The following is a 26,451-nucleotide window of genomic DNA, read 5'->3' on the forward strand; positions in this document are numbered from 1 at the left end:
GAAATTCAAATTTCAGGGTCCATAGTAAAGTCTCATGGGAGCACAGACACACTCATTCATTGGCACGTTGTCTCTCCATGGTAGGTGCTTTCGGGCGATGATGACAGAGCTGAGTAATTCCAGCCGAGACCTTGGGGGATGCAAAGCTGAAAACATTTGCTACCTGGCTCTCTCCTGGGAAAGTTGGCCGGCTCCTGCTTTACGGTATGATGACGTTTTGTGAAAACCAACAGCATCAGACACTGTTCTCAGTGCCTTAACAGAGCAAATTCATTGCATTTGCTTATTTATTCACTCCTTTGATCATTTATCCATCAGACGCTTAATGCCTGCCTGTAGGGTCAGGCACTGGGAACCAGCAGTGAACAAGCAGACGCAGCCCCTATTCCTGTGTTTAGAATCTGTGTCTGGTTCTTTCTTTCTCCTGTATATAGTCCCACCCCTCCAACCGTATCTCGCAGAGTAGCACAGTGGTCCAGCCCCTTGCATCCTGGCTCCCTCTCTCCTCCCTCGTGTATCCTGGTTGCCTCAGTCCCTCCTAAGGAGAGGTATCCAGATTGGCCCTGTGCCTCCTGGTGTTTCATAGCGAGGTCAGGGTCTAGCAGGATTCCTCTCGAACTGGTCATGCTGTTGGTCTGGTTTCAAAGTGTTCAACGCTTGATGCTTGCATTTTCAGCTCCTGTTCACCAGTGGTCCTAAGAGGCAGATGCGGCTCCCCTTAACCTCTGGCGCGTGGGCGGGAACGTCCACCAGCTATGGAAAAGGATGCGGCCACACCTCAACCTGATCCCTCCCGCATAAAACCAAAGCCACCTCCAGATACAGGCTCCAGTGCCTCCGTCTCTATGCAGATCCTGGAGAGTAGAGACCTGCTCCAGTCCCTGGAAGAAGCTGGGTCTGCAGGCAGTGATTTGAGGACTGGAATTTGAACCAGAAACTTTCTCCTTTTGCTCTTCTTCGTCCGTACTCGTGCCCAATACCTCCAAGGAGACTGCTTTATTTATTTCTAGAAGAACAGTATTGGGGCAGTCATTGTCACCTCCCCACGTCCGGACATTTTCTTTGGGCTCCATTGGGAGCCTAGAGCCCAGCGGTTGACGTAACTGACGCACTGGGAAGGTGGGCGAGAAGTGTCCAGGGGCCGTGGGCGGAGGACGGAGCTGGAGGGTCCCAGGATGGTACCTAACGGCACAGCCTCCTCCTTTTGTCTGGACTCTCCCCCATGCAGGATCACTGTCAGCGTGGTCCTCACCGTCCTCATCCTCATCACCATTGCCGGCAACGTGGTGGTCTGCCTGGCTGTGGGCCTGACCCGCCGGCTCCGCAGTCTGACCAACTGCTTCATTGTGTCTTTGGCTATCACCGATCTGCTCCTCGGCCTCCTGGTGCTGCCCTTCTCGGCCTTCTACCAGCTCTCCTGCCAGTGGAGCTTTGGCAAGGTCTTCTGCAATATCTACACCAGCTTGGACGTGATGCTCTGCACGGCCTCCATCCTCAACCTCTTCATGATCAGCCTCGACCGGTACTGTGCAGTCACGGACCCCCTGCGCTACCCCGTGCTGGTCACCCCCGTCCGGGTTGCTGTCTCTCTTGTCTTAATTTGGGTCATCTCCATCACCCTGTCCTTCCTGTCCATCCATCTGGGGTGGAACAGCGAGAATAAGAACAACAGTTTCAATCACACCATCCCCAAGTGCAAAGTGCAGGTCAACTTGGTGTACGGCTTAGTGGATGGGCTGGTCACCTTCTACCTGCCGCTGCTGGTCATGTGTGTCACCTACTACCGCATCTTCAAGATCGCCCGGGATCAGGCCAAGCGGATCCATCACATGGGCTCCTGGAAGGTGGCCACCGTCGGGGAGCACAAAGCCACAGTGACACTGGCTGCCGTGATGGGAGCCTTCATCATCTGCTGGTTTCCCTACTTTACCGTGTTTGTTTACCGGGGGCTGATAGGGGATGATGCCATCAACGAGGCCATTGAAGCCGTTGTTCTGTGGCTGGGCTATGCCAACTCAGCGCTGAACCCTATCCTGTATGCCACGCTGAACAGAGACTTCCGCACGGCATACCAGCAGCTGTTCCGCTGCAGGTCTGCGGGCCACGGGGTCCCGGAGACCAGCCGGAGGTTTGGCAGCTCTCAGCTGGCCAGGAGTCAAAGCCAAGAAGTTGTGCGGCAGGAAGAGAAGCCCCTGAGGCTCCAGGTGTGGAGTGGGACAGAGGTCACAGCCCCACGGGGAGCCACAGACAGGTAACTGCCCTGAGGGTGTGTGGGTGCGGGACAAGTGCCCGGGGCGGGGGTCCCCAGCGATGACAACCGTGAAGGTGGTGGTTGTTTCGCAGATGCTGGTTGAACATTCTGTGCTGGGAAGTCTTTGTGAGCTCTCTGCAAACCTCATGTTGTTCCATCCTCCCAATGGCCTCCCCATCTCAAGGTAGAAGCTTTGACTTCTGTTTTTTAAGGGACCACATTAAATCTCAGAGCATGTGGCCAGGGCCACACAGCAGGGACCTGGACAGAGAACCCTGACTCCAGAACTTATGGGCCCTTTATTCCTAGTGACGTTGTCTTTACAGTCGGGAGTCCTGAGTTCGAGGCCCAGCTCTGCCACTTGGTTAGTCGGCTGAGGTGTTCACCCAAGCTCTCCGGGACAGCCCTGAAATGGCGAGGCACTAACGTCGCCGCCTGGGGAGTGACCACAAACCCAGCCTGGTCCACGTTAGCTGAGCACCTATGAGGTACCCGCTCTTCCGCCAGAGCTGCTCGGGTCAGAGGAGAAAGGGGGCTGGCCTGACCGGGAAAGCAGAGCCTTGCAAGTGAGGCTAGGGCCTTGGACCTTGTACCATTGGTCTTAGGGAAGATGGAAGGATTAGAAGCAAGGGTGGGGGGTAAGCCAGGCAGCTCTGTGCTTTGGAAAGAGAGCTCTGGTTCCCCTGTAAAGACGTGGACCAGAAGGAGGAGACGGAGCCATCAGTGAAGGGGAATGTGCCCTGACCCATGAGAGAGAGAAAGGACTAGAGAAAAATCTAGGAGACTGTTAAGAAAAATAGGCTTGGTGATCATTGGATGTTTGCAGTACAGGAGATGCAAGAGAGAGGAAGCCCGAGGATTCTACCCCCAAGAGGTATCCAGGCTGAAAAGAGAAACAGGATGGGAATGAGATGTAGATGCATGCATTGGTGGCAAAGCCAACACCGGGCATTAAGGGAAAGCCCACCAGAGACCTGAGTGGCTCCGAGGAAGGTCGCCCACAGCCTGGAGAGGACACTGCCCAGTCTGCGGGCACTCTAGCTGCAGAGATGGCTGGGCATAAGGGTGCTGGTGGAACGCCTGGCATGCAGCAGTGCTCAGCAAATGTTGCTTTCCTTACTCTTCCCACAGACAGTGACTTTGCCTCCCCAAATGCAGGTAGTGTGCCCCCATCCACCCACCCACCCATCCATCCATCCATCCGTCTGTCCCGTCCATTTGTCCATCCATTCATTTACAAACATTTCTCAACTTCCCACCATGTGCTGGGAACTGTGCTGAGCTCCGGGGATGCAGAAATGACATTTTGGGTGATTTGTTCTGATGCACAGGCGTGGAAAGTCAGCTGCATAACCCCACTCTCAGCTCTTAGTTCTCCCACCCTCCGTGGTGTGAGCCAGTCCCCGCCTGTCCATGGGGCTTCTGTTTCCTCATCTCATAGAGTGTGGGGTCTGTCCTCATCAGCCTGCCCTGCTCGTCTCCCTGGGTTGCCTGTTGCCCAGGCTCTACAGCCCCAGTGGGACACTTGTCTCCTCTCAGTAACTGAGCATCAGCTGTGAGAAAAGCCTGGACGGATGCCACAGCCCCACACCCTCTGAGTTCTGGTTCCTGTGGAGCATTGTGGGAGCAAAACTGTCCAGCCAGACCCCTGGGCCTCATGTCCCCTCTGGTCCTTGCAGCAGCCAGGTGTGGAGTGTCCTGCCATAGACTTGGGTCCCGGGCCCTCCACCCCTCCACTGCCAGCCTTCTGGAACAAGCCTCATTGCTCCTGCCTCCAGCCTCCTAACCTTGAGACTCTCCCTCTCAAATCCATCCTCCAAACCACCCAGCAATGTCTCTCCAAAATGGAGATCTGGAGCCTTCCACATCCGGCCCTGATGGGTAAGGCCCCCTCTGACCATGTCGTTTCCCATTACCTCCCTCATTCAGGAAGCAGCTTCGAGCACGAAGCTAAGTTAGATCATGAAGCAAACAAAGAACAAAGCACAGGGAGTAGACCCCGTTGAAGGCCGTTGACACGATTCAGCCTAGTCATGTCTGGCGCTTCCCCACTGCTCTCACCTGTGCAACCCCCTGGTGGAGAGGCTACCTTCACCCCTAATCTGTAGGGAACTACGTTCAATAAGCACTTAGCAATACCAGCCAGCGCTCCTCGGACACCCACTAGGGGCTCACTGTACATGTTTGCCATTGTTTCCATGTACAGTCCCTCTGTGGGCCTCCCATCCCCACCCTTGTGCTGGGTGCTAAGAGTGCAAAGGGAAACAAAGCAAGCTCCCCCCCACCCCACGCATCCGTCTCGCCACCTAGCTGCAGCTCCATGCAGCACATCCCAAGGATTGAAGCCCCGTGTGCTGGGGGCCCAGAGGAGGCTGTGTGGGACCCAGGGAGCCCAGCCCTGGGAGCAGACCTCCCAGCTGAGCCTTAAAGGCAGACGGGAAAGACCTTTGTCATCCAGGGTGGCTCTGGACCCTTTGGACTTGTGACCTCATTTCACTTTCCCCACAACCCTATGCTTGTTTAATCTCCACTTCACAGATGGGGAAACTGAGGCTCAGAAAAGATAAGTAAATTGCCCAAGTGACGCAAGCTAGGGAGTCAGCTGAAGCCATGTTCTGAGCAACAAGAGAAAGAGCAGCCCCTCCCCCCGACTGGCTGTCCCCTGGGTGCTGGGCACACTGTGGACCAGGAATGAACACCTCTTCTTCCGGTCTTCACAGCCACCCTGGGAGGGGGCTGTAAGGCTGAGGTCAGCCGAGAGGCTGTGCCCGCCTGGGTCACACACAGCAGCCACAGAACCAGGACACACATGCTCTGGGTGGCCGTGGCTGTGCTCTGCCCTCCAGGCCCTGGAGACAGTGAGCAGAGGGGTTGGGCAGAACAGGGAGGTGAATCAGTTGGACAGATGGGGGCCTGGGAGGGCTGAAGGAGGCCACGAAAGCCAGAGATTGATTTTCACACTGAGACTGCCAGGTCATCAAGTGGCCCTCTGTAAGGTTGTCTCCCAGCTTCCCTGATGACCGATAGCCGTGTCCTTTCTGCTTTCCGGCTGGGGACAAAACTCAGCCTTGACCTGACCGCAGGCCCTTATCACTGCTGGGGTCAGGGGAGGACAGGGGCGGGGGATGGTGGAGGTGTGCTCGGAGTACAGAAGTCTGAGGGCCTAACTGGACCTGCCCTTGGGGCAGGGTGGGGCCCAGTCAGGGGCGAGGTGGCGCCAGCCAAGGGGAGACTCCAGGAGGGAGTGTGGCCCTTGGCACGTGTCCAGCAGTGCACCCGCCTGGGCTCGGCTCAGTGACCTCCACTGCTCCTGCTGGATATGGGTCTGTGTTCATTTCCTAGGGCTGCTGTAGTCTTTGGTGGCCGAAAACAAGGCAGACAGATTCTCTCACAGTCTGGGAGGTCAGTAGTCAGATCAAGCTGCTGGCAGCGCTCGTCGCTCTGGGGCCTCAGGGGAGACTCCATTTCCGTGCCTTTCCCAGCTCCCGGGGCCGCCTGCTCCCCTTGGCTCGTGAGCCCTCTCTCACATCTTGCCCCTCTTATTTCCTTTGACTGTGTCCCATCCATAGTCAAATCTCCATCCACTCTCTTAGAAGGGCTCTTGTCACTATATTTAGGGACCACCAGGATAATCCAGGATCCAGGATCACCTCCCCATCGCACTTTCCTGAACATAACCAGATCTACTGACTCCTTTTTATGCCAAAGAAGAAAATGTGCTCAGATTCTAGCAATGAGAATGTGGACATCTCTGGGGACCGTGTTCAGCGACCCCAAGTCCCAGCGCCTCTTGTCGTTAGAAGCCCTACCCTCCTCCTGATCTGTTTCTTGCCAACATCCCCCGTCCCACACCCACCCTCCACCCACTTCTGTCACAGCCAAAACAGACCACCCAGAGCCCAGGATCCCCAAGCACCCAGTAAGGATTTGCTGTATGCCCAGCCCTGCTGGGGGCGTAGCGGTGAGCAGATCAGAGGCTCTCCTCCCTGAGGGATGATAGTCTAGGGCAGTGGTTCCCAAAGTGTGGGCCCCAAGTCAGCTGCAGGCTTCCAGAAGCAAAGTTTGGCCAGCCTCGGACCACATAGCCTCAAACGTGGCAAAGCAAGGATTCCAGCCCAAGCCTGTCTGACCCTAAAGCTTGGGGTCTTTCTATAGTAAAACACAGTCTGGACTCCACTGTCTGGACTTAAATGGAGTCCAGACTCGGTGGTAGTCCCATCGACACCAGGTGAGGGAACTACGATCACTGGGAAGCAGGTGATCTATCCGAGGCCCAACATAAGCTCAGGAGGGGCTGGAGATAGACCCAGTACTTGGACCCATGCCAGGGCCCTTGGGTCCTTTTCCCACCCGCTGGCTTGCTCTGGGTAATCTCCCAGGGCAGGGAGATAATATTCACAAGCGCCTGAAGTATCAGCAGCCTCTCGTGGGCGTGGCACTTCCTCATTCCTGCAGAGCGAGTGGAGGCTGGAGCCAGAGTTCTGGAAAGACCCTGGGAGAACAGGCAAGGTGGCCCCACCCCTCCAGCCAGCGTTCCCCACCAAGAGGTCCCATGGCAGGGGTCCACCCGACCCCTTCTATCTGCTCTCCTGCCTTCTGCAGCTAGAGAGCGGGTTTCCACATGGAAGTGGGACCATGCGCTGTCCCTCCTGATGCTCTCGGAATAAAACACCCAAGTTCTAATCCTGACCTCCCAGGAAGGAGGTCCCCTTGCCTCAGCCCAGACTGTCTAATTCCCCTTGATGCATTCTCTGTGTTTCAGGCCTGCATCCTCCCCCAGCGGGGTACTCTCCCCAAAGGCAAGCCCGTGCCTGTGCTGTTAACAGGATAGGCACGCTAACCCTGTTGAGTGAATGCATAAGTGAATATCTAGTTTTAGTTCCCCAAAAGCCCTAAGAAGTACGTAATACTGCCTCTACTTCAGAGATCAGGAAACCAAAACCCAATGAGGGAAGTTCCAGCAACTGGCAGGAGCTCAGAAATCCCTGGTTCCCTTTTCTAATTCAGATGTCACAGTGGGTTTCCCTCCAGATAGTGGTGTTGGGTCAGGGCTCCAACCGCAGGCTCTGAATAGGACTTGGAGAGGGAAGAGGCCGCTTCCCGAACAGGAGTGCAGCCCCTTCCCCTGGCTATATTACTCACCAGCCCAGACAGGGGAGGTGACTTGGGCAAGGACACAGAAACTGAGCTTCCGAGTAGGGTGGGGGTCCACAGTTCTGACAACCTGATGCTGGCCTTTAGGGCTCCACAGTTGGTCTGGCCAGAGGTTGGGGGCACAGGGGAGTATGGGCCTGACGTCATTGGCTGCTCCAAGCCCAGGCTCTGCAGATGAGCCCTGGAGCCCAGCACACACATTTCCTAAGAAGGAGTGCTGCTCAGGCAGGAAGTTCCCCATAGCCTACCCCGCTAAGAGCCCAGATTTGTTCTCCTGTATCATCCGGGTTCTAAAGTAGTCTAACCTTTTGCCACACTGGTTCCAACCTCTCTTAATGGCCTTCATGGTGCTCTTTGCAAAGGTGGCTGGAGCTCACACCCAACAAAGGGTCTTGGCAGCCCCACTGCACTCTGGAATCCCACTGGCTGCTTTGTCACCTCTTCCCTCTGTGCCTGGCCATTACAGCACAAGGCTCTTGGGGTGTTCTCCTGTTTCCAGAGTGGAACTAGGGAGCCCCAGTATGAGTCCCGCCCCACCACTGCTTAGGGGTTGGTGTGGGTTTATTTCTGGGCTCTCTATTCTGGATCCATTGATCTATGTGTCTATTTTTATGCCAATGCCATACTATTTTGATTGCTATAGCTTAGCAGTGTAGTTTGAAATCAGGGAGTGTCATACCTCCAGCCTTGTTTTCTTCCTCAAGATGGCTTTGGTTAGAGAAAGTCTTGTGGTTCCATACAAATTTGAGGATTCTTTCTTCTAGTTCTGTGAAAAAAGCCACTGGAATTCTGTTACAGATTGCATTGCATCTGTACCTTGCCTAAGGTAGTATGGACATTTTAACAATATTAATTCTATCTATCCATGAGCATGGACTATCTTTCCATTTATTTGTGTCTTCTTTACTTTCTTTTGTCAGTGTTTTATAGTTTTCAGGGTGCAGATCTTTCATCATCTTGCTTAAATTTATTCCTAGGTATTTTGTTCTTTTTGAGGCAGTTGTTAGATTGCTTTGTTTACTTTTTTAGAAGATTTTATTTATTTATTTAAGAGAGAGAGGAGAGAGAGTCCATGCAAGTGCGGGGAGGGGAAGAGGGAGAGGCAGAGAATCCCAAGCAGACACCACAGTGAGCACGGAGCCCAGCTCGGGGATCCATCTCACCACCCATGAGATCATGACCTGAGCTGAAACCAAGAGTCGGATGCTTAACTGACGGAGCCACCCAGGTGCCCCTAAAGAGACTGATTTCTTAATTTTTCTTTCTGCTACTTCATTATTACTGTATAGAAATGCGACAGATTTTTGTATATTTATTTTCTATCCTGTGACTTTACTGAATTCATTTATATCAGGTTTTTGGTGTAGTCTTAAAAGTTTTCTGTGTAGCGTATCATGTCCTCTGCAAGAAGTGACAGTTTTACTCTTCCCTTCCAATTTGTACGCCTTTAATTTCTTATATTCTTGCCAACTCCTCAGCTAGGACTTCCAATATGATGTTGAATAAAAATAGCAAGAGTGGGCATCTTTGTCTTGTTCCTGATCTTAAAGGAACAGCTTTCAGCTTTTTACTGTTGGGTAGGATGTAAGCTGTGGGTTTGTCATATATGGACTTTAATATGTTGAGGTACGTTCCTCATATTCCCACTTTGTTGAGAAGTTTTTTTTTTTTAAATCATAAATGGATATTGAATTCTGTCACATGCTTTTTCTGCACCTATTGAGACAATCGTATGATTTTTCTACCTTTTCTTGTTAAAGTGATGTATCCTCATTGATGATGATTAATCATGCTTCTTCCCTGGAATGAATAAATCCCCCTTGATCATAGTGTATGGTTCTTTTAATGTATTATTGAATTGGATTTGCTAATATTTTGTTGACAATTTTTGCATCTGTGTTTATCAAAGATATTGGCCTGTAATTGTGTGTGTGTGTGTGTGTGTGTGTGTGTGTGTGTGTGCGTGCGCGCGTGCACTTTCAGTGTCCTGGTCTGGTTTTGGATCAGGGTAACGTTGGGCTTAACATGAGTCTGGAAGCATTCCTACCTTTTCACTTTTTTGGAAGCATTTGAGAGGGATAAGTATTAAATCTCTGAATGTTTGGTAGAATTCACCAGTGAAGCTGTGTGGTTTTGGACTTTTGTTTGTTGGGAGGTTTTTGGGGGGTAGGGGGTAGTTTTTGATTACTGATTCAATCTCTTTAATAATTGGTAAAGTAATTGGTCTATTCAGATTTTCTGTTTCTTCAGGGTTTGTATTTTATTTTATTTACTTATTTGACAGAAAGAGGGAGCACACAATGGGGGAGCAGTAGGCAGAGGGAAAGGGGGAAGCAGGCTTCTCGCTGAGGAGGAGAGCCCAATGCAGGGCTCAATCCTGAGACCCCAGGATCATGACCTGAGCTAAAGGCAGATGCTTAACTACCTGAGCCACCCAGGTGCCCCCATGATTCAGTTTTGGAAGATTATATGTTCCTAGGAATTTATCCATTTCTTCCAGTTTGTCCAAATTTGTTGGTACATAATTATTCTTGGCAATCTCTTATAATCCTTTGTATTTCTGCCCTATCAGTTGTAACATCTCTTCTTCCATTTTTGATTTCACTTATTTGAGACTTTTCCCTTTTTCTCTTAGTCTAGCAAAGGTTTGTCCATTTTGTTTATCTTTTCAAAGAACCAGCTCTTATTTTCATCTATCTTTTCTACTTTTTTTTCAAGTCTATTTCATTTATTTCTGTTCTGATCTTTATATTTCCTTCCTTCTACTAACTTTGGGCTTCATTTGTTCTTTTTCTAATTTCTTAAGTGTAAGTTTAGATTATTTATTTGGGATTTTTTTGTTTTTTGGGGGTAGGCCTGTATCCCTATTAATTTCCCTCGTAGAACTGTTTTTGCTGCATCCCCTAGATTTTGGATTGTTGTGTTTCCATTTTCATTTGTCTCAAGGTCTTGTTTTTTTTTTTTTTTTTAATTTCCCCTTTGATTTCATTGACCCACTGGCTGTTTTGTTTAATCTTCACATATTTGCAATTTTTCCAGTTTTCTTCTTTGTAATTAATTTCTTTTTTTTTTTTTAAAGATTGTATTTATTTATTTGACGAAGAGAGATCACAAGTAGACAGAGAGGCAGGCAGAGAGAGAGGAGGAGGCAGGCTCCTTGCTGAGCAGGGAGCCCGATGCGGGGCTTGATCCCAGGACCCCGGGATCATGACCTGAGCCGAAGGCAGAGGCTTTAACCCACTGAGCCACCCAGGCGCCCCTGTAACTAATTTCTAATTTCACACTACTGTGGTCAGAAAAGATGCTTGATGTGATTTTGATCTTTCTCTTTTATCCCCCCCACTTCAAATTTTTGTTTAAATTCTAGTTAGTTAACATATAGTGTAATATTCGTCAGGAGTAGAATTTAGTGATTTGTCACTTAAATGCAGCACCCATTGCTCATCACCACAAGCACCCTCCTTAATACCCATCTCACATTTAGTCCATACCCCTGCGCACCTCCCGTCCAATCTTCAGTTTATTCTCTATCATTAAGAGTGATTTCAATCTCCTTACATTTATTGAGACTTATTTTGTGGCTTAACATGTAATCTAACCTGGAGAATGTTCCATATGTACTTGAAGAGTATGTGTGTTCTGCTGTTTGAGGATAGAATATTCCATATATATCTTTTAAATCCATCTGGTCTAATGTGTCATTTAAGGCCAATGTTTCCTTAATGGTTTTGTGTCCGGACATTCTATCCATTGAAGAAAGGGGGGTATTAATGTCCCCTGCTATTACTGTATTACTGTCCATTTCTCCCTGTGGGTCTGTTAGTATTTGCTTTATATATTTAGGCGTTCCTGTGTTGGCACACAAATATTTACAAATATTATCATCTTTTTGGGTTGACCCCTTTATCATGATGTAATACTCTTCTTTGTCTTCTCTTAGCATCTTTGCTTTAAAGTCTCTTTTGTCTGGGGCACCTGACTGGCTCAGTCGGTTAAGTGTCCAACTCTTGTTGTTGGCTCAGGTCATGATCCCAGAGTCTTGAGATGGAGCCCCATATCAGGCTCCATGCTGGCTCTGTGACCTGCTTAAGATTTTCTCTCTCTCCATTTGCCCCTTCACACTCCCCACTTGTGCATACATGTTCTCTCTCTCTAAAATAAAAATAAAATAAAATAAAATCTATTTTGTTTGATATAGCTAAACCAGATTTCTTTCCATTCCCATGGAATGTCTTTGTTCATTCCTTCACTTTCCATCTGTGCGTATCCTTATATCTGAAGTGAGTCTCTTGTAGACAGTGTGTATATTTGTCTTATTTTTATCCTTTCAGCCACTCTGTGTTTTTTGATTGGAAAATTTAGTCCACTTACTCTTAATTATTGTTAAGTATGTACTTACTGCCATTTTGTCAGATGTTTTCTGGAACATAGTTCCTCTATGTTTTGTTTTGTTTTTTTTTCTCCTTGCTCTCTTCCTCATGGTTTGATGGCTTTATTTAGGGTTAATTTTAGATTCCTTTCTCATTACATTTTGTGTATCTATTATAAGGTTTTTGCTTTGTGGTTACCATGAGGTTCATGTAGAGCAGTGTGTGTGTATGTGTGTGTGTGTGTGTGTGTGTGTGTGTGTGTATAGATATAAATATCTTATTTAAGTTGATAACAAGTTAAATTTGAATGCAGTGTAAAAATTCTATATTCCCCCCATGTTTTATGATTTTCATGTTATATTTACATTCTTTTATTTTGGTATCCCTTAGCTAATCATTAAGTGTTTTAGTTAATTTTATTGCTTTTATCTTTTAACCTTTATACTAGCTTTATAAGTGGTTAATCTACTATCTTTACCGGTGAAATTTTTACTGTCATATGTTTTCTTGTTATTAGTTAGTGCCTTTTCTTTTCAGCTTGAGGAAATCCCTTTAACATTTCATGTAAGGCCACTTTAGTGGTCATGAATTCCTTTAGATTTTGCTTGTCTGGAAAACTCTTTATCTCTCTTGCAATTCCAAATGATAACCTTGCCAAGTAGAGTATTCTTGGTCAGAAGTATTTTTCCTTTCAACATTTTGAATATATGATGCCACTCTCTTTTGGCCTGCAAAGTTTCTGCTGAAAAGTCAGCTTATGGTCTTAGAGGGGGGTTCCCTGTATGCAAGAAGTTTTTTGGTTTTTTTTTTCTCTTACTGCCTTTAAAATTCTCTGTTTAACTTTTGATGTTTTAATTATAATGTGTCTTAATGTGATTCTCTTTGGCTTCATCTTATTTAGAACTCTTTGGACAGGGGTGCCTGGGTGGCTCAGTCAGTGAAGCATCTACCTTTTTGGCTCAGGTCATGATCCCAGGGTTCTGGGATTGAGACCCACATTGGGTCCCTGCTCATCAGGAGCCTACTTCTCACTCTCCCTCTGCCGGCCACTCCACCTACTTGTACTCTCTCTCTCTCTCTCTGATAAATATAAAATAGTTTATTTTAAAATAAAATTTTTATTTAAAAAAAAAGAAGAAGAAGAAGAAGAAGAACTCTCTGGGCTTCCTGGACTGGATGTTTTCTTCTGTCCCCAAGATAGAGAAGTTTTCAGCCATTATTTCTTCAAATAAGTTTTTTGCCCCTTTCTTTCTTTTCCTTCTGGGATTCCTATAAAGCAAATGTTTTACTGCTTGATCTTCTGCCCTAAGTCCCTTAAGCTATCTTCACTTTTTAAAATTCTTTTTTCTTTTTGCTGCTCTGGGTGAGTTGCACTGCCCTATCTTCCAGGTCATTGGTCCATTCGACTGTTTTATCTGATCTGCTGTTGGGCCCCTCTCATGTATTTTTCAGTTCCATTATTCTATTCTTCAGCTCTGTGACTTCTGTTTGGTACTTTCTTACATTTTCTGTTTCCTTGTTGAACTTCTCACAGTGTTCATCCATGCTTCTCCTAAGATGAGTGAGCATCTTCATGACCATTACCTTGAACTCTTGAATAGGTTACTATTTCTGTTTCATTAAGATCTTTTTCTGAGATTTTGTCTTGTTCTTTTATTTGGAACATATTCCTCTGTTTCCTCATTTTGCTTGCCTCTCTGTGTTGGTTTCTATGTATTAGTCAAAAGAACTACCTCCTTAGTCCTGAAAAAGTGGCCTTGTATAGGAGATGAACCTTATCATTCAACCTTGCCCTAACTCTTATTGTCCCTCAAGCCTTTGTGACTGAGTAGTCTGATTTATTCTTGAGAGACCACTGTGGTTGTGTGTGCCAAGACCTGCCAGTGTTCCAAAGAGAGAAATCACAGGCAGCGCCTACTTTCGGTCCAACTGGAAGCCAGAGCCTCAGGTAGCAACTTTCTAAGTATGCAAATGTATATAGTCTTGTAGGACTGCAGTTGTTGACCTTGCTGGCGTCCAGACCAGGAAATCTGGAGGTGTTCTGTGGGCAACTGTTGGAAAAATCAGGGCTTCAGGCAAATGTATAAGTGCTTTCCTAAGAGATACCAGTGAGCTTTGTGAAGTCCAAGGGAAGTCTCAAAGACACTATTTCCCTGGCTGTATTCCCTCCGAGTGCCTCTGTAGCCTCTGGATATCCGGCAAACCTGAAACCTGTCCCTCAGTTTGAAGTTTCAAGACAAGTAGAGGGGTCTTTTTCAGAGGCAGACTCGGGTTGTGTTTCAGTCTGCTGTCTGTGCAGTGTGCTGGGTGTGACAGCCTGCCCAGAACTGTCTTTCTAATTGCTATGATCACAGGGGGCCCATAAACACAAGCACCTCCAGCCACAAGGGCCAGGATCAGCGCTGTCCCCTGTGTGGACTGCCCTCGCCAACCAGCTTCAGTGAGGCTGTTGGAGAGTGCTGAGGCCCGGGCATGCCCACGGCTCTAGGGAGGCCGAGAAAGAGGGCTGGGGGACAGGTACACCCAAGGCTTCAGCAAAGCTGTGTCTGTGCATACCGACCCATACTAGCAAGGTAGAGAGAAAGTGCAAAAGTGCTGCCCACCAGCACCTCCGTCCCCAGAGAAAGTCCCAACTGACCTCTGCCCTTCTGGTAAATGCACCTTCTCCACATATAACCCAGTCACCTCTCAAACTGCTGACTTCCCGCTGGTCCCAGGATGGGCAAGTCTGTGCATGAGCCCCTCGGAAGGAATACCTCAGATCCCCACAGACCCTCCCCTCTCTTCAGTGCGGATACCAAGGGTTGGGGAGCGCAGTGTGGGACACAAACCCGTCTCTCCTCAGAGAGAGATTCCAGACCCACAAGATCTCTCTTTATTGTGATTTATCCCACCAGGGTTATGGTTTTTGGCGAGATTGTGTCTCCATCTTTCCTACCTGTCTTGATGTGGCCCTTTCATCCCTTGCTGTGGAGAGAAATGTTCCACTACTTTTCCATTCTTTTTTGGCAGGAATTGTTCCATGTGTAACTATAGACTGGGTGTGTCCAGGGGCGGTGATTTCAGGGGCTTCCTATGCTGCCATCTTGGACTGTCTTCAATCTTTCTTCCTTCCATGGAACAGTTTTATTGAGATATGCTCCACATACCATGCAATTCAGCCATTTCAGTGTACAATTCACTGGTTTTTGGCATATTCACAAAGTTGTGCCGCCATCACCACAACCAATTTTAGATCATTTTCATCACCCCCAAAAGAAACCCTGTAGCCTTCTGTGATCACCTCCCAAACCCTGATTCCTGCCTGACCTCCACCAAGCAAACACTAATCTGTCTTCTCTCTCTACACATTTGCCTATTCTGGACATTCCATATAATATGTGGTCTTTGGTGACCTGCTTTTTCACTTAGAGTAATGTTGTCTAAGTTCTTTATTTCTGCTTTTTTTTCCTTTCTTTCTTCCATTCACTTTGTTTTCTTTACTTCCCTGTTTCTTCTTTCCTCCCCTCCTCCATCCATGGTCGGATTTCTCCTTCACCGAGCCCTTGGGCTTTATGGAAGCTTTTGGCCCTGGTGGGAAGCCCTAGGCATGACTATGTCATGGACTCCTCAGGTGCCCCGTGCCTGCCTCCTGCCCAGGGGAGGTCCAGAACACTGTGCTCACGCCTGCACGGCTCACACGTGTGTACAACTGCCAGGCAGAGCAGACAGGCTACAGCAAAGAGTTAATCCTTTTCATCTTCTGTCTCTGCGGAGAGTTTCGGGAATGAGATTCCCTTCCCACCCCTAGAGGGGAAGTCAGGGTAAGGAAAGCAGAGAGAGAGAGGAGGTGGGAAACCTTTTACAGCCTTAAAAGTCACAGAGAATAAATAGTGGCCACCCGGAGTCACTTGAAAGGTCAAGAACTCTTCATTTAACTCCTTGGTGATTTTTGCCTTTGAACTCAGCTAGAGGATCCAGCTTCTGCCATCCCTCCTCCCTCCCTCTGGCTTCATGCAGACCCCTGCCTCTGCTTGTTCCCCACCTTCACTATCCACTTCTTCTGCTGCAGATCTGATGGGACATACTTTGCCTTCTCAGAGGCTGTGATGGGAATGGAAGGGGAACTGTGCGTTTGGGGCCACTGCAATTAGTTTTGTACCCATAAAAAGGGGGGGGGTGAACACTCCAGGTGAATAAATTAGAGGAGGGCCCTTCTCTAGGGGATCCAGGCCCCAGGGCACATGACTTGCCAAGCAGAAGGAGGCCTAGGTTTAAGCCCTTGTGTCCTTGTGCAGGGACAATGGACGCCCTGCAGACTTTCCAGGCCCTCTGGGAAATTGCATGGCCTCAGGCAGGAATCAGCCAATCTTATCTGCAAAAAACCAGATAGTAAATAGTCTGGGCTTTGCCACCCATCTGTTCTCTCTTGCAGCTACTCAGTTCTGCCCTTAGAGTGCGAAAGCAGCCTCAGACAGTACGTAAATGAATGGGGGTGGCTGTGTTCTAATAAGACTTTATTACAGATGCTGAAATGGGAATTCCATATCATTTTCATCTGTTGTGAAATGTTATTCTTCTATTTATTTTCCCCCCACCATTTCAACAGAAATGGGTGGTAGGTTGGTTTTGGCCTGCAGGCTATTAGTTTGCCAGCCCTTGATGTAGGGGAAAGAAATGGGTGTCAATTTCAGCCCCAGCACTCTCTGGCTCTGTGACTTTGGAAAGGTGGCTTGCGCTCTCTGAGCCTCAGCTTGCTCATCTGCAAAATGGGGATAGAAATGCCTCCCCGTGTGGACAAGCAGTAAGGCTTAGCATCAGTTTATACAGAGCACCGAGCACAGAGTAGATGCTTAGAAAGTGGTAGCCTGCCTGCCTGCCTGCCTGCCTTCCCCCGGTCTGTACAGGAGCAACTGGGAAGTTAAAGGCAGGCATTGGGGACTCATGTCACAGCTGTGCCCCCAAATTGTTCAAGTCAGGCCCTGACCCCTGAGTCTCACATCTGTCCTCTGAAAATGAGGGACTTGGATCAGGCCCAAGGAACAGTTTCAACCCAAATTATATATAAATGCTTAACAAGGGAGAGAATTTATGCCAAACCCCCAATGTGTTTGTGTCAAGAATCTTCTGGCAAGGGTAGCAAAGAACATGTTTTTCATACTAATAAATCGTTCTGAGTGCGGAGGCAAATTCAGTAAAATGTGTCCTTGTCACGCCCCAAGCTGTGAGTGCACATGGGGGGTCCAAGCCAAGTAGGTGCGCCACAGGGCTGCTGAGGGACCCCCTGCCCTGGCGGATGAGGGACCTGGATTCCTCACTGCCTGTGTAGCAGTGAGAGGATCACGTCCCTCTCCGAGTCCCAGTTTCCTCCTCTGTCAGAGAGCTAAGACTTCTGGAGGCTGCCACGGCTGCTGAAGAAACAGCAGTGAGTCGCAGAGATCTCTGCTCTGGGGGCAGTTCGTGAAACCCATAGGGGCTGTTTGTGGTGGGGTCAGGGGACAGGGATGGGGTACACCTGAGACCCACTGTGCACTGAAGGGTGTCCATAGCCCCTGAGGCTCTCCTGAGATTCATGGATGACTTACTCTCCACTCAGAGATAGGAAGGAGGGGGCCTGGGGAGTTTGTCCCAGCTGGTGTAAGGGGCGGGTGGCTCTGGGGCGCATTGGTGGGTCTGCGGCTACAGACCGATCATGCAGAAGGTTGCAGCGTGCAGGGAGGGCTGCAGGCTTGGGCAGCACATGCCCAGGGATGGGACTCCAGCCTTCCTCCTTCCAGGACTGAACGACATGCCATTGTCACCCAGGGACCGGCATTCGGGGTGGGTGGCGAGGCAGTCCCAATGCCCGGAGGATTCAGGGAACTTCCCCTTTCCACACTGACTTTGGAAACACAGTATTTATAAATACTGAAATTATTGTGGAAGGGGAACAAGAAGATTGAAAGTGGAGGAGAAACACCATTCCTGTTGCCATCTTATGCAATCCCTGAGATCATGGCTCTGTTCCCCCTTCGTGTTCTTCATGAGCAGATGTGGCCTCAATATCATGGCCAAAAAGAGGTTCCACACTTGGAGTTCTTCAGCAGGGCCACATGTCTCCTGTTTTAGGGGCTGCAAAGTCTTACTGAGTCACTGAGTCACTCGTCCTTTACCAAGGGCACACTCCCCTGCAGGGGTTTGGATGGGAGAGAGAGGGATACTCCTGGAGACTCTAGAAGAGCAAGGAGGGGTACAGACACATGTGATGGGTGCTCAGACCCCGTTGCTGTGGGGGCTGGGCTGGGAGGGCAGAGAAAGCCTCCTGGAAGGGGCGACATCTCAGCTGACCCCCGAAGGCCAGTAGGTAGTTTCTAAGCTGAGGAGCAGAGGGGCCATTCTGGACAAAGGAACATGGGGAGAGGGGTGCACTCATAGGCAATGAGATGCTATTTAGTGCTGTGGTCTGTTGAGAGAACACTGAGCCAAGCTCCCCATTTTTGTTGGCTGGTTGACCTTGAGCAAGTCCTTCCCTCTCTAAAACTCTGTTCCCATCTGAAAAGTGGGGCTGGTCCTTACAGCACCTCCACTGCAGGCTGGAGAAGAAGCAAGGCTGTTAATGCATGTGTCTGGGACAGCAGCCTATGGTGCAGCCCTGAGCCTGCACAGGTGGAAGATTCTTTGTTTTGTTCTGCTCAGGGTGCCCATGGACCACCATTTCATGATAGTGGAGAGAAGCATATACTTTCCGGGTCAGGGAGCTTGGTCACATCCAGCTGGAAACATAGTGACTTTGGAAGTTGAACCAACTCAAAACAAGATTCTCTCCACTCCCTGCCCATCTCCTTCCCTCTCGGGTAAGCTAAGGTCCCAGAGGCTGTCTGACTCCCATGGCGTCCTCTGGACCACAATAGACCTGTCACGCCAGTTTCTCCATCCCTGGTGTTTGTGGCATGGTTGGGCCCAGGGACACATGACCTACTCCTGGGCTCTCCCTGGCACTGCTGAGGACCAACCACATCCTCTCAGGGGCTTTGGCCTCTGCTGCAGGCCCCCAGGCTCATTAGATTCCCCCAGCCTCAAAGCCCAGCCACATGCTGGGGCTCCCTGTAGATCCATGAGATTTGGGGGACTTCCTGCACCCCCTGTGAAGCAGAGGAATTGGGGTACAGGATTAGGCTGAAGCCTCCTCTCTGCCTTGTCTGCAGGGGCCCCTTCTTGTCCTGGCTTCCACTAAGGATAGGGCACAAGCCCCTGTGCTTTCAGCCCCCCGACACTCATCCTCCAGTGACCCCCCCCCCACTTCAATTCCAATCTGAGTTATGACCCCAAAGGAGAGTGACAGGGGGGCCCACTCTACCACCTTGCCAAGCAAGCCCTCGACATCTCAAAATAGTATCTCAGGTGAGACGTCACACACCTGGCACGCTGGCCTGCCTTTAACAACCAATTACCTGGTGACAGTGACTAGTCACCACCACTGCTCTGGGAGCGGTTGAGCTTGCTGGAGTCAGACAGACCTTGGGCACATTACCTAACCTCTCCTCAGTTTCTTGGTCCGTAAAATGCAGGTGTTGCCAGGACCCACTTCAGAAGGTTGTAAAGATTAAAGGACACAATAAATGTAAAGTCCTGAGAACCATGCCTGGCACATGGGGTGGGGGAGGCAGTGAACACCAGGCCATCGCAGTTTGCTTGGGGTGGGGGAATGCATGAGGAGCCACATGATTGACTGAAATGTTTCCCGATTGCACTTTGCTGTGGTCTCCAGATTTTTTTGCTATTATAAGCAACCCTGTAATGAACATCTCCATGCAGAGAACACTTTGTTCCTTTCAGATTATTTCCCTAGAAACTGAATTTCTGAGAACAGAATTACTGGTAGAAGGGGAGGGTCACTTGAAGCTTTTTTTTTGTCACCTTTTGCCTAGTTGTTTTCTAGACAGGCTGCCAGGCTTCCCTGCTACCGACCACACTAGAAGGTATCACTTCCTCGAAACCAAGTCGGGGGAGCGTCCTGGAAAGGTTGTAAGGGACACTGCTGGCTAGGGCAGAGCATTGATGCACGGCTTTTTCAGATGGGCGGAGGAGACAGGGAAGAGATGAGAATCTTTGAAAGGACTGAGAAGGAGCCATCAGAGAGGGGACAGCCTGACACACATCCACGTCCTCAGCCGTTCAGATCAAATAGGTCAGCCTGAAGAGACCAGCGTGTTGATACGGGGAGCTGAGCCCAGGACGCTGCACCTGACAGCACCTAAACATGGGCATGTGGCAGGCCTGCCTGAGCCTCAGTTTCCCCATCTGTAAAGTGGGCATGACATTTCATCTGCCTCACAGAAGTGGGACAGAATGGGTGATTGGAAATGACTTTGAGGACTGACTCGGGTGCCATGGTTCCTTTTTGGTAAGCACCCCCTGGGCTACGTGAGCAGGGGCTTTGGGGTTTTCTTCAGGTTTACCAAACATCTATACTTTCAAGGAGAGGATTGGGCAAGCCATCCAGTCGCATGGGGATCACTGGAGGGTTCGAGCTGCAGGGCAGGGGAGCACAAGCCTGGGACTGGGGCGAACTGAGTGTGACCCAAATTGCGTGGGTGACACCTGGCCTCCCCGAGCTGCTTTGCGTACAGGAAGGGATCAGCTGGGTAGGACATCTCCAGCTTCACAGCTGGGGCCACATGGGGCTCCTTCAAGGCTCTACCACTTACCCACTGTGGGTCTCTGGGCAAGTGACCCAAGTTCTCTGGGCCCAGACATCGTCTTTTAACACTAAGAACTCAATCGTGTGTGTCCTACGGTGCTGTTCAGTATCGAGTGCCCAACGCATGAGTACTGTCCTCACTTTTTTATTTGGCGATTCCAGTGCAGCCCCAGGAACCGGATGATGTGGAGGCAGGGGAGGGTTAAGTGGAAGTAGGGCTCCCCACGCCCTCACTCCCTCAAGCAACAAGCCCAGTGCGCTGTAACATACCCAGCTCCCCTTATTGGCTGTGTGACCTCAGGCAGATTTCTCCCCTTTCCGTGCCTCAGTGTTCTCCTCCATCAAATGGGGAGAATCCTAGCACTTACCCCATGGGGTTTACATGTGGCTTAACTGAGCTCAGACACAAAATGCTGAGAACCAGAACGCAGAAGGCTCTATCATTTGGTTGCCCTCTGGGCTCAGGGCACAGGCTTTGGACCAAAGAGACGTGGCAAGAACCCACCAACTCTGCGACCTTGGTCAGGTCACTTAATTCCACGAAGGTCTCCTCCCCTCATCCGTCAAGATGTGAGCAGTGCCCACGTGGCAGGCCAAGACCTGACACCTGAAATGCTCAACATGACTGGAGACCGAGGGTCTTCAAGAGAACACCCATGAAAATGGCCCGGACCCGTGCCCTGCAGCCTTGGCCGTCCCCATCTGCGGGAGCACCTGTGACAAAGGGTCACGCTCCCTCCCCACCAGCCACCCTATCCCTGGCAGTCAGTCAGGTACAAGTTCACTGACCCACGTAGGTGTGAGATCACGGAGAAAGGCCAGTCCAGGCCACAAGCTGAGACTGTTCCTCGGCTGATTACTGACACTCCCGGGCTCCATAGCCTCCAGCATCACTCCAGGGCCTGCCAGGTTGCTGGCAAACCCGTCCAGCAGGCTCCTCCTGTTCTAGCTACAGAACCCCATTCCGTCTCCTCTCCCACTGCATCCTCAGGCTCCTTTTGCTCCAGATGAACTAGACAGCCCAGGCTGCCCTCTCTGCCCAAAGAGACACCCACCCCTTACTGACATCCCCATTCAATTTCCACTCATTGCTTAAAGGCCCAACTTAAAGGCCAACTTAAAGGCCACCTGCTCTGCGGAACTTCCCCTGATCCCCGGGGCCAGAAATGGTTCTGTGCCCACCATCTTGCCAAGGCACACCCACACACACTCGGGCCCTAGCACACACTCACTTGCCCATCCAGATACGTGTGTTCACGTTCATAGCTACTCACACCTGTGAGTTACCAGAGACCAGAGACCTTTCCCTGACCATCGCCACGTCTCTCATTTTAACCTCGGTCCTGTTCTGCCCAATTCATTTTGCCTGGTCCTCAGGAAGAAGCAGGCCACAGTGGCAAGGTGTGTACGTGGGAGCCAAGAGCTGTTGTTTCCTATTTGAGTTTTGTTATTGAGTGACCTAGGCACATCACTTAACCCCCAGAGCCTCAGTTTCCTGGTCTGTGAAATTGGACACCCGTGCTCATCTTATAGCACCACCGGGAGGGTTAACTAGAAAAAGGATGCCACACAGCCCACTCAAGGCCTAGTACATGAGCACTCAGTAAACACCAGTTCTTATCGATCATGTATTCATTCACCAGTACAGTGCAGGATGCCTGCTCTGTGCCAGGCCCCTCATGACTGCCAGAGTCATAGCGACCCCTCCCTCACTGAGCTCCCAGAGCAGTCCCAGGCTGTGACTCACCAGCATTCAGGGATGGGTGTCCCGAGATGTCCCTAATCATTAAGATCCCTTTGATGAGCCCAAAGCTTTCCGACCCTCACCATCTGGTTCCTTCGTCGTGAGGGAACAATTAAAAGGGGCCAATGGCTTATGACTGTCACCTCTAGATCTCAACTACATCCCAGGGAGTTCTGGGGTGCCTTTCTTGGATGAATTTCACCTTCTCTGGAAATGAACACAGTGTGTGTACAAAACTCCAGGAGGAAGCCTCCGCCCAGTTCGCCGTGATACCTGCTGCTGAAGGACAAAAGACCTCACCACTAGCCCTTGGAAGCAGATGCTGCTGTAGGCAAACCCTCTGTGTCTGCTTCCAGAAGATTCTGAGTAGGGCGTGAAAAATTAATTTCTTTCATGAGCGGAGGCCTGAAGTTGGGTCATCCCTGCATATCGGGTGGTATCAGTTTGTGCTAGAAAACAAGGATATGTGGAAATGACGCTCTGATTGGCATCTGGGTAGTCCAGTGTCCTGAAATGTCCACCTCGTAGCTTATTCCAGAACAACCAGAAAATAGGCCTGGCCTGGAGAAGAAGGTCACCCCTGACTTTGACAAAAGCTTAAGGCAGGGGAAAGAGCCCTGGTGGGTTACAGCTGGCTCCCAGGGTACGAGAGAGCCTCTTCTCCTTTCTCTTCTCCTCTACTTCCTTTTCCCCATAAAGGAGTTTGGGTGACCCAGTTCCCAGGATGTAGGCAAAGCTGACACGTGGCAGTAGCGGTTCTGCGGTGTGGTTGGGCACAGAAATGGGTTCAGAGATCAGCCCACACCCTCAACACACAGTCCCTCAACCTCCAGCTCTTAGGGACCCTGAGGAACAAAACAGCCAGTGACCACGCCTATTGCAGGAAACAAGGGAGGAGGAGGAGGAACCTTCCTCTTCCAGCCCTTTCACTGGGATCATCCCCATTTTACAGATGAAGACAGGGACTTGAGAAAGAGATGGAATTGTCCTGAGACCTAACAGCAGGGGAATGAGGAAGGCTCAAACCACACTCAGGACTCCTCGTCCCAAATCTTGTGCTTTCTCTATGCCCCCAGCACATGGTGAGTCTCAGAGGGGCTGGCTAAAATGGTCAGCATCCCTCACTGTCCATCCTGGGGTTCTTGTCCACAAGGCTTTTCCCAGCCAGCAGCAGGGAGGTGGATATAGAAATAAAGGCAGCATGAGTCACCACACACAGTTTCTGATGATCTGTGAATTGGGGAAGTCAGAACATGGGAGAATCGCTATTGAAGCTGGGATTGGTTGGGCTTTTCATGTTCACACACATGACTGAACATCTACTAGAAACTTGGACAGTGGCTGAAGATGAAAGGTCCAGCGCTTGCCTTTTGTCTGGGAGACAGACAAGTAAACTGAGAGTTAACCCCAGGAGGTCAGGGCCTCGATGCTGTAGGAGCTGGGAGGGGCTCAACGATCCTGGCAAGCCTCAGAGACAGCTTCCCACGGGAGGTAATGCTTGAGCAGAACCTTGAAACAGAAGTAGAAGTTGATCGTCAGCAAAGAACATAAAGACATCTCTAGCAATGGGACATGGGCAAAAGCACTCATGGAAGTGACAGCAGGTTCTGTGTGTGTGTGGTCGTTGGTACGCTATGCAGGAGACAGAAGTGGTGAAGAGCACTGACACTGGTTACCCGTAGTCCTCACAGCAGTCCTGTGAGGTTGCTGTTACAGACTTGTTTCTCAGAGGAGAAAACCGAGGTTCAGAGAGGGCCTGAGCAAGGCTTCCTATAGAGAGAGTAGTGCTGAAACTGGATCTGGACCACGGGTGGCTGAATATATTTTAACACCCTCAATGTGAAAAGATGAGATTCAGATTCAAATTCAGATTCTAGGCGTATTATAATCAGGATACTGTTGACTGCCAAGAGCAGAAACCCAGTGGAAAGAGGCTGGGGGCAGGGGAGGGGGGCAGTGCCTGGGTGACTCAGTTGGTTAAGCGTTCAACTCTTTATTTTGGCTCAGATCACGATCTCAGGGTCATGAGATCGAGCCCCACATCAGGCTCTGCACTGGACGTAGAGCCTGCTTAAGATTCTCTCTCTTGGGGCACCTGAGTGGCTCAGTGGTTAAGCCTCTGCCTTTGGCTCAGGTCATGATCCTGGGGTCCTGGGATTGAGCCCCGCATCGGGCTCTCTGCTCAGCAGGGAACCTGCTTCCCCTTCTCTCTGCCTGCCTCTCTGCCTACTTTTGATCTCTGTCAAATAAATAAAATCTTAAAAAAAAAAAAAGATTCTCTCTCTCTACCTCTACCCCTTCCCCCACATTCATGCACATGTGAACTTGCTCTTGCTCTCAAAAAATAAATAAATAAAATAAACAAAAGAGGCTGGGATTGGTGGAGGTGGGGAACTGGCTCATAAAACTGAAGAAAACAAGAGTGCCTGGGTGGCTCAGTGGGTTACGCCTCTGCCTTCAGCCCAGGTCCTGATCTCAGGGTCCTGGGATTGAGTCCCACATCGGGCTCTCTGCTCAGCAGGGAGCTTGCTTTCTGCCCCCGCCACCGCCTGTCTCTCTGCCTACTTGTGATCTCTCTCTCTCTCAAATAAATAAAATCTTAAAAAAAAAAAAAACTGAAGAAAACAAGGGGAGCTTCAAGCATGGCTGGATCCACATGTGCAAATGTCATCAGAAATGTGCCTTTCTCCAGCTTTCAACTCAGTTTTACATTTTCTTCACCTCATTCTCAGAGTCTCCCAGTGGTGCCGCCAGCAGCTCCAAGCTTATTATATCTTACCGTCTTAGCAACTCCAGTGGAAAATGTATCTCTTTCCTACTGTTCCAACAAAAAAGTTTCAGACTTTCATTGGCTGGGTGGGTCCTATGTCTGACTGTGCCCACACCTTGAGCCAGGGCAAAGAATAAGAGGTCAACCCTACCTTGCTCATGTGGACAAAGAGTGAGAAAGGCTGGATTCCAAAGAATCAAAGTGACAAAGTGCTATTACCAAGAGAAGGGGAATAGATGATGGGAAGTTGAAAATGACCGTTGTTTACCATAAGCACTTAATGTGTGGCAAAACCCATATTATGTGCTCTTGAGAACCCCCATTAACATCCCCCAGCTTCCAGATTTAGGGCTTAGGGCAGGATGTGCCATGGGGCTATGAAGGGGGTCAAAGAATATTAAACCTATAAAAATATTGGTATCTCTAGACTCTATAATGTAATAGAGTCTACACAGTATTGGAATTTAGCTTATTAGTGTCTCATCCCAACTTACATTTGACAAGAATGGCAAACTAAGTAAAGGGGGAGGGCTCCATGCCACTAGACTTTATTATGTTAAATATGCATGTTAAAATTATTTTATAAGAGGCCAGAAATTCCACAAAGTGAGAAGGAAAGAGAATGAGGGGAGAAGGGGCAATTTAAAGCAAAGCAAGAAAAGATAGGAAAAGTTAGAAAAGGTGGGGCAAATATAAAACACAAAACTACACTGGAAATTAGTGAAAATTATCAGTAATCACAATACACGGTGTAAATGGAATAAACTATCCAAGTAAGAAAAACAAAGCTTGTCATATTTTTTTTAAACCGAAACAAATGTTTTTAGAAGAAATAGACTTTAAGGAAACAAAAATACTGAAATATAAGGAAAGTAAAGTACAATATGCTAGTCAAATATTAACCAAAGGCAATGTGGGTAGCTATATTAATATCAGACAAAGTGAATGTTAAGCAAAATATTTTACTAAAGATAGAAATGGTCACAATATTTTGAAAAAAGACTCTACTGGGATAATAATAATTCTAAATACATAGGTACCTAATAAACTAGCCTCAAAAATACATAAAATTGACAGAACTACAAAGAGAAATCAATCACAAGCATCATAAATAAGCAATATTAAGGGTTTAGAGAGGATATTATTTTAGATGTCACAGAGATTAGGAAAGGTAATATGAATGCTGTAATCAATTCTATGCCTCAAACAAAGGGAGAACTCAGATAAGGGGGAAATTTTCTAGCAGAACAGAACTTGCCAAAACTGACTTGCAATGAGATAGAAAACTGGAATTATCCTGTAACCATTAAAAATAAAGTGAATGAGACACCAGTATTACATGGTTTTGCAAAGGAGTTCTACCAAATACTCTAGGAATAGATCATTCCAATTCTGCTCAAACTCTATCAGGGTTTTGATGAAGCCATTATCATGTAAATTCAAAAACAAGTATGAGAAGGGAAATGATTAAAAAAATGGAAAACAACTCAGATGTCTATCAAC

General features: G+C 49.0%; 1 protein-coding gene across 4 annotated transcripts in view; it reads left to right on the forward strand.

The window, feature by feature from the left end:
* Nucleotides 1-26,451, forward strand: part of HRH2 (histamine receptor H2) — a 55,441-nt gene that overhangs the window by 21,200 nt on the left and 7,790 nt on the right. For 2 of the 4 annotated variants that reach the window (XM_047730271.1, XM_047730270.1), the window contains exons 2-3: nucleotides 85-204; nucleotides 677-2,251. In XM_047730271.1, the coding sequence (XP_047586227.1) occupies nucleotides 1,176-2,251 (1,076 nt within the window). In that variant the 5' untranslated portion in view covers nucleotides 85-204; nucleotides 677-1,175. Of the gene's footprint in view, nucleotides 1-84; nucleotides 205-676; nucleotides 2,252-2,343; nucleotides 2,436-3,930; nucleotides 4,130-26,451 lie in introns of those variants that run through there. The other 2 variants (XM_047730269.1, XM_047730273.1) reach the window with 2 other exon arrangements.

Source organism: Lutra lutra, chromosome 5 (genome assembly GCF_902655055.1).
Source record: "Lutra lutra chromosome 5, mLutLut1.2, whole genome shotgun sequence".
Classification (NCBI taxonomy): Eukaryota; Metazoa; Chordata; class Mammalia; order Carnivora; family Mustelidae; genus Lutra; species Lutra lutra.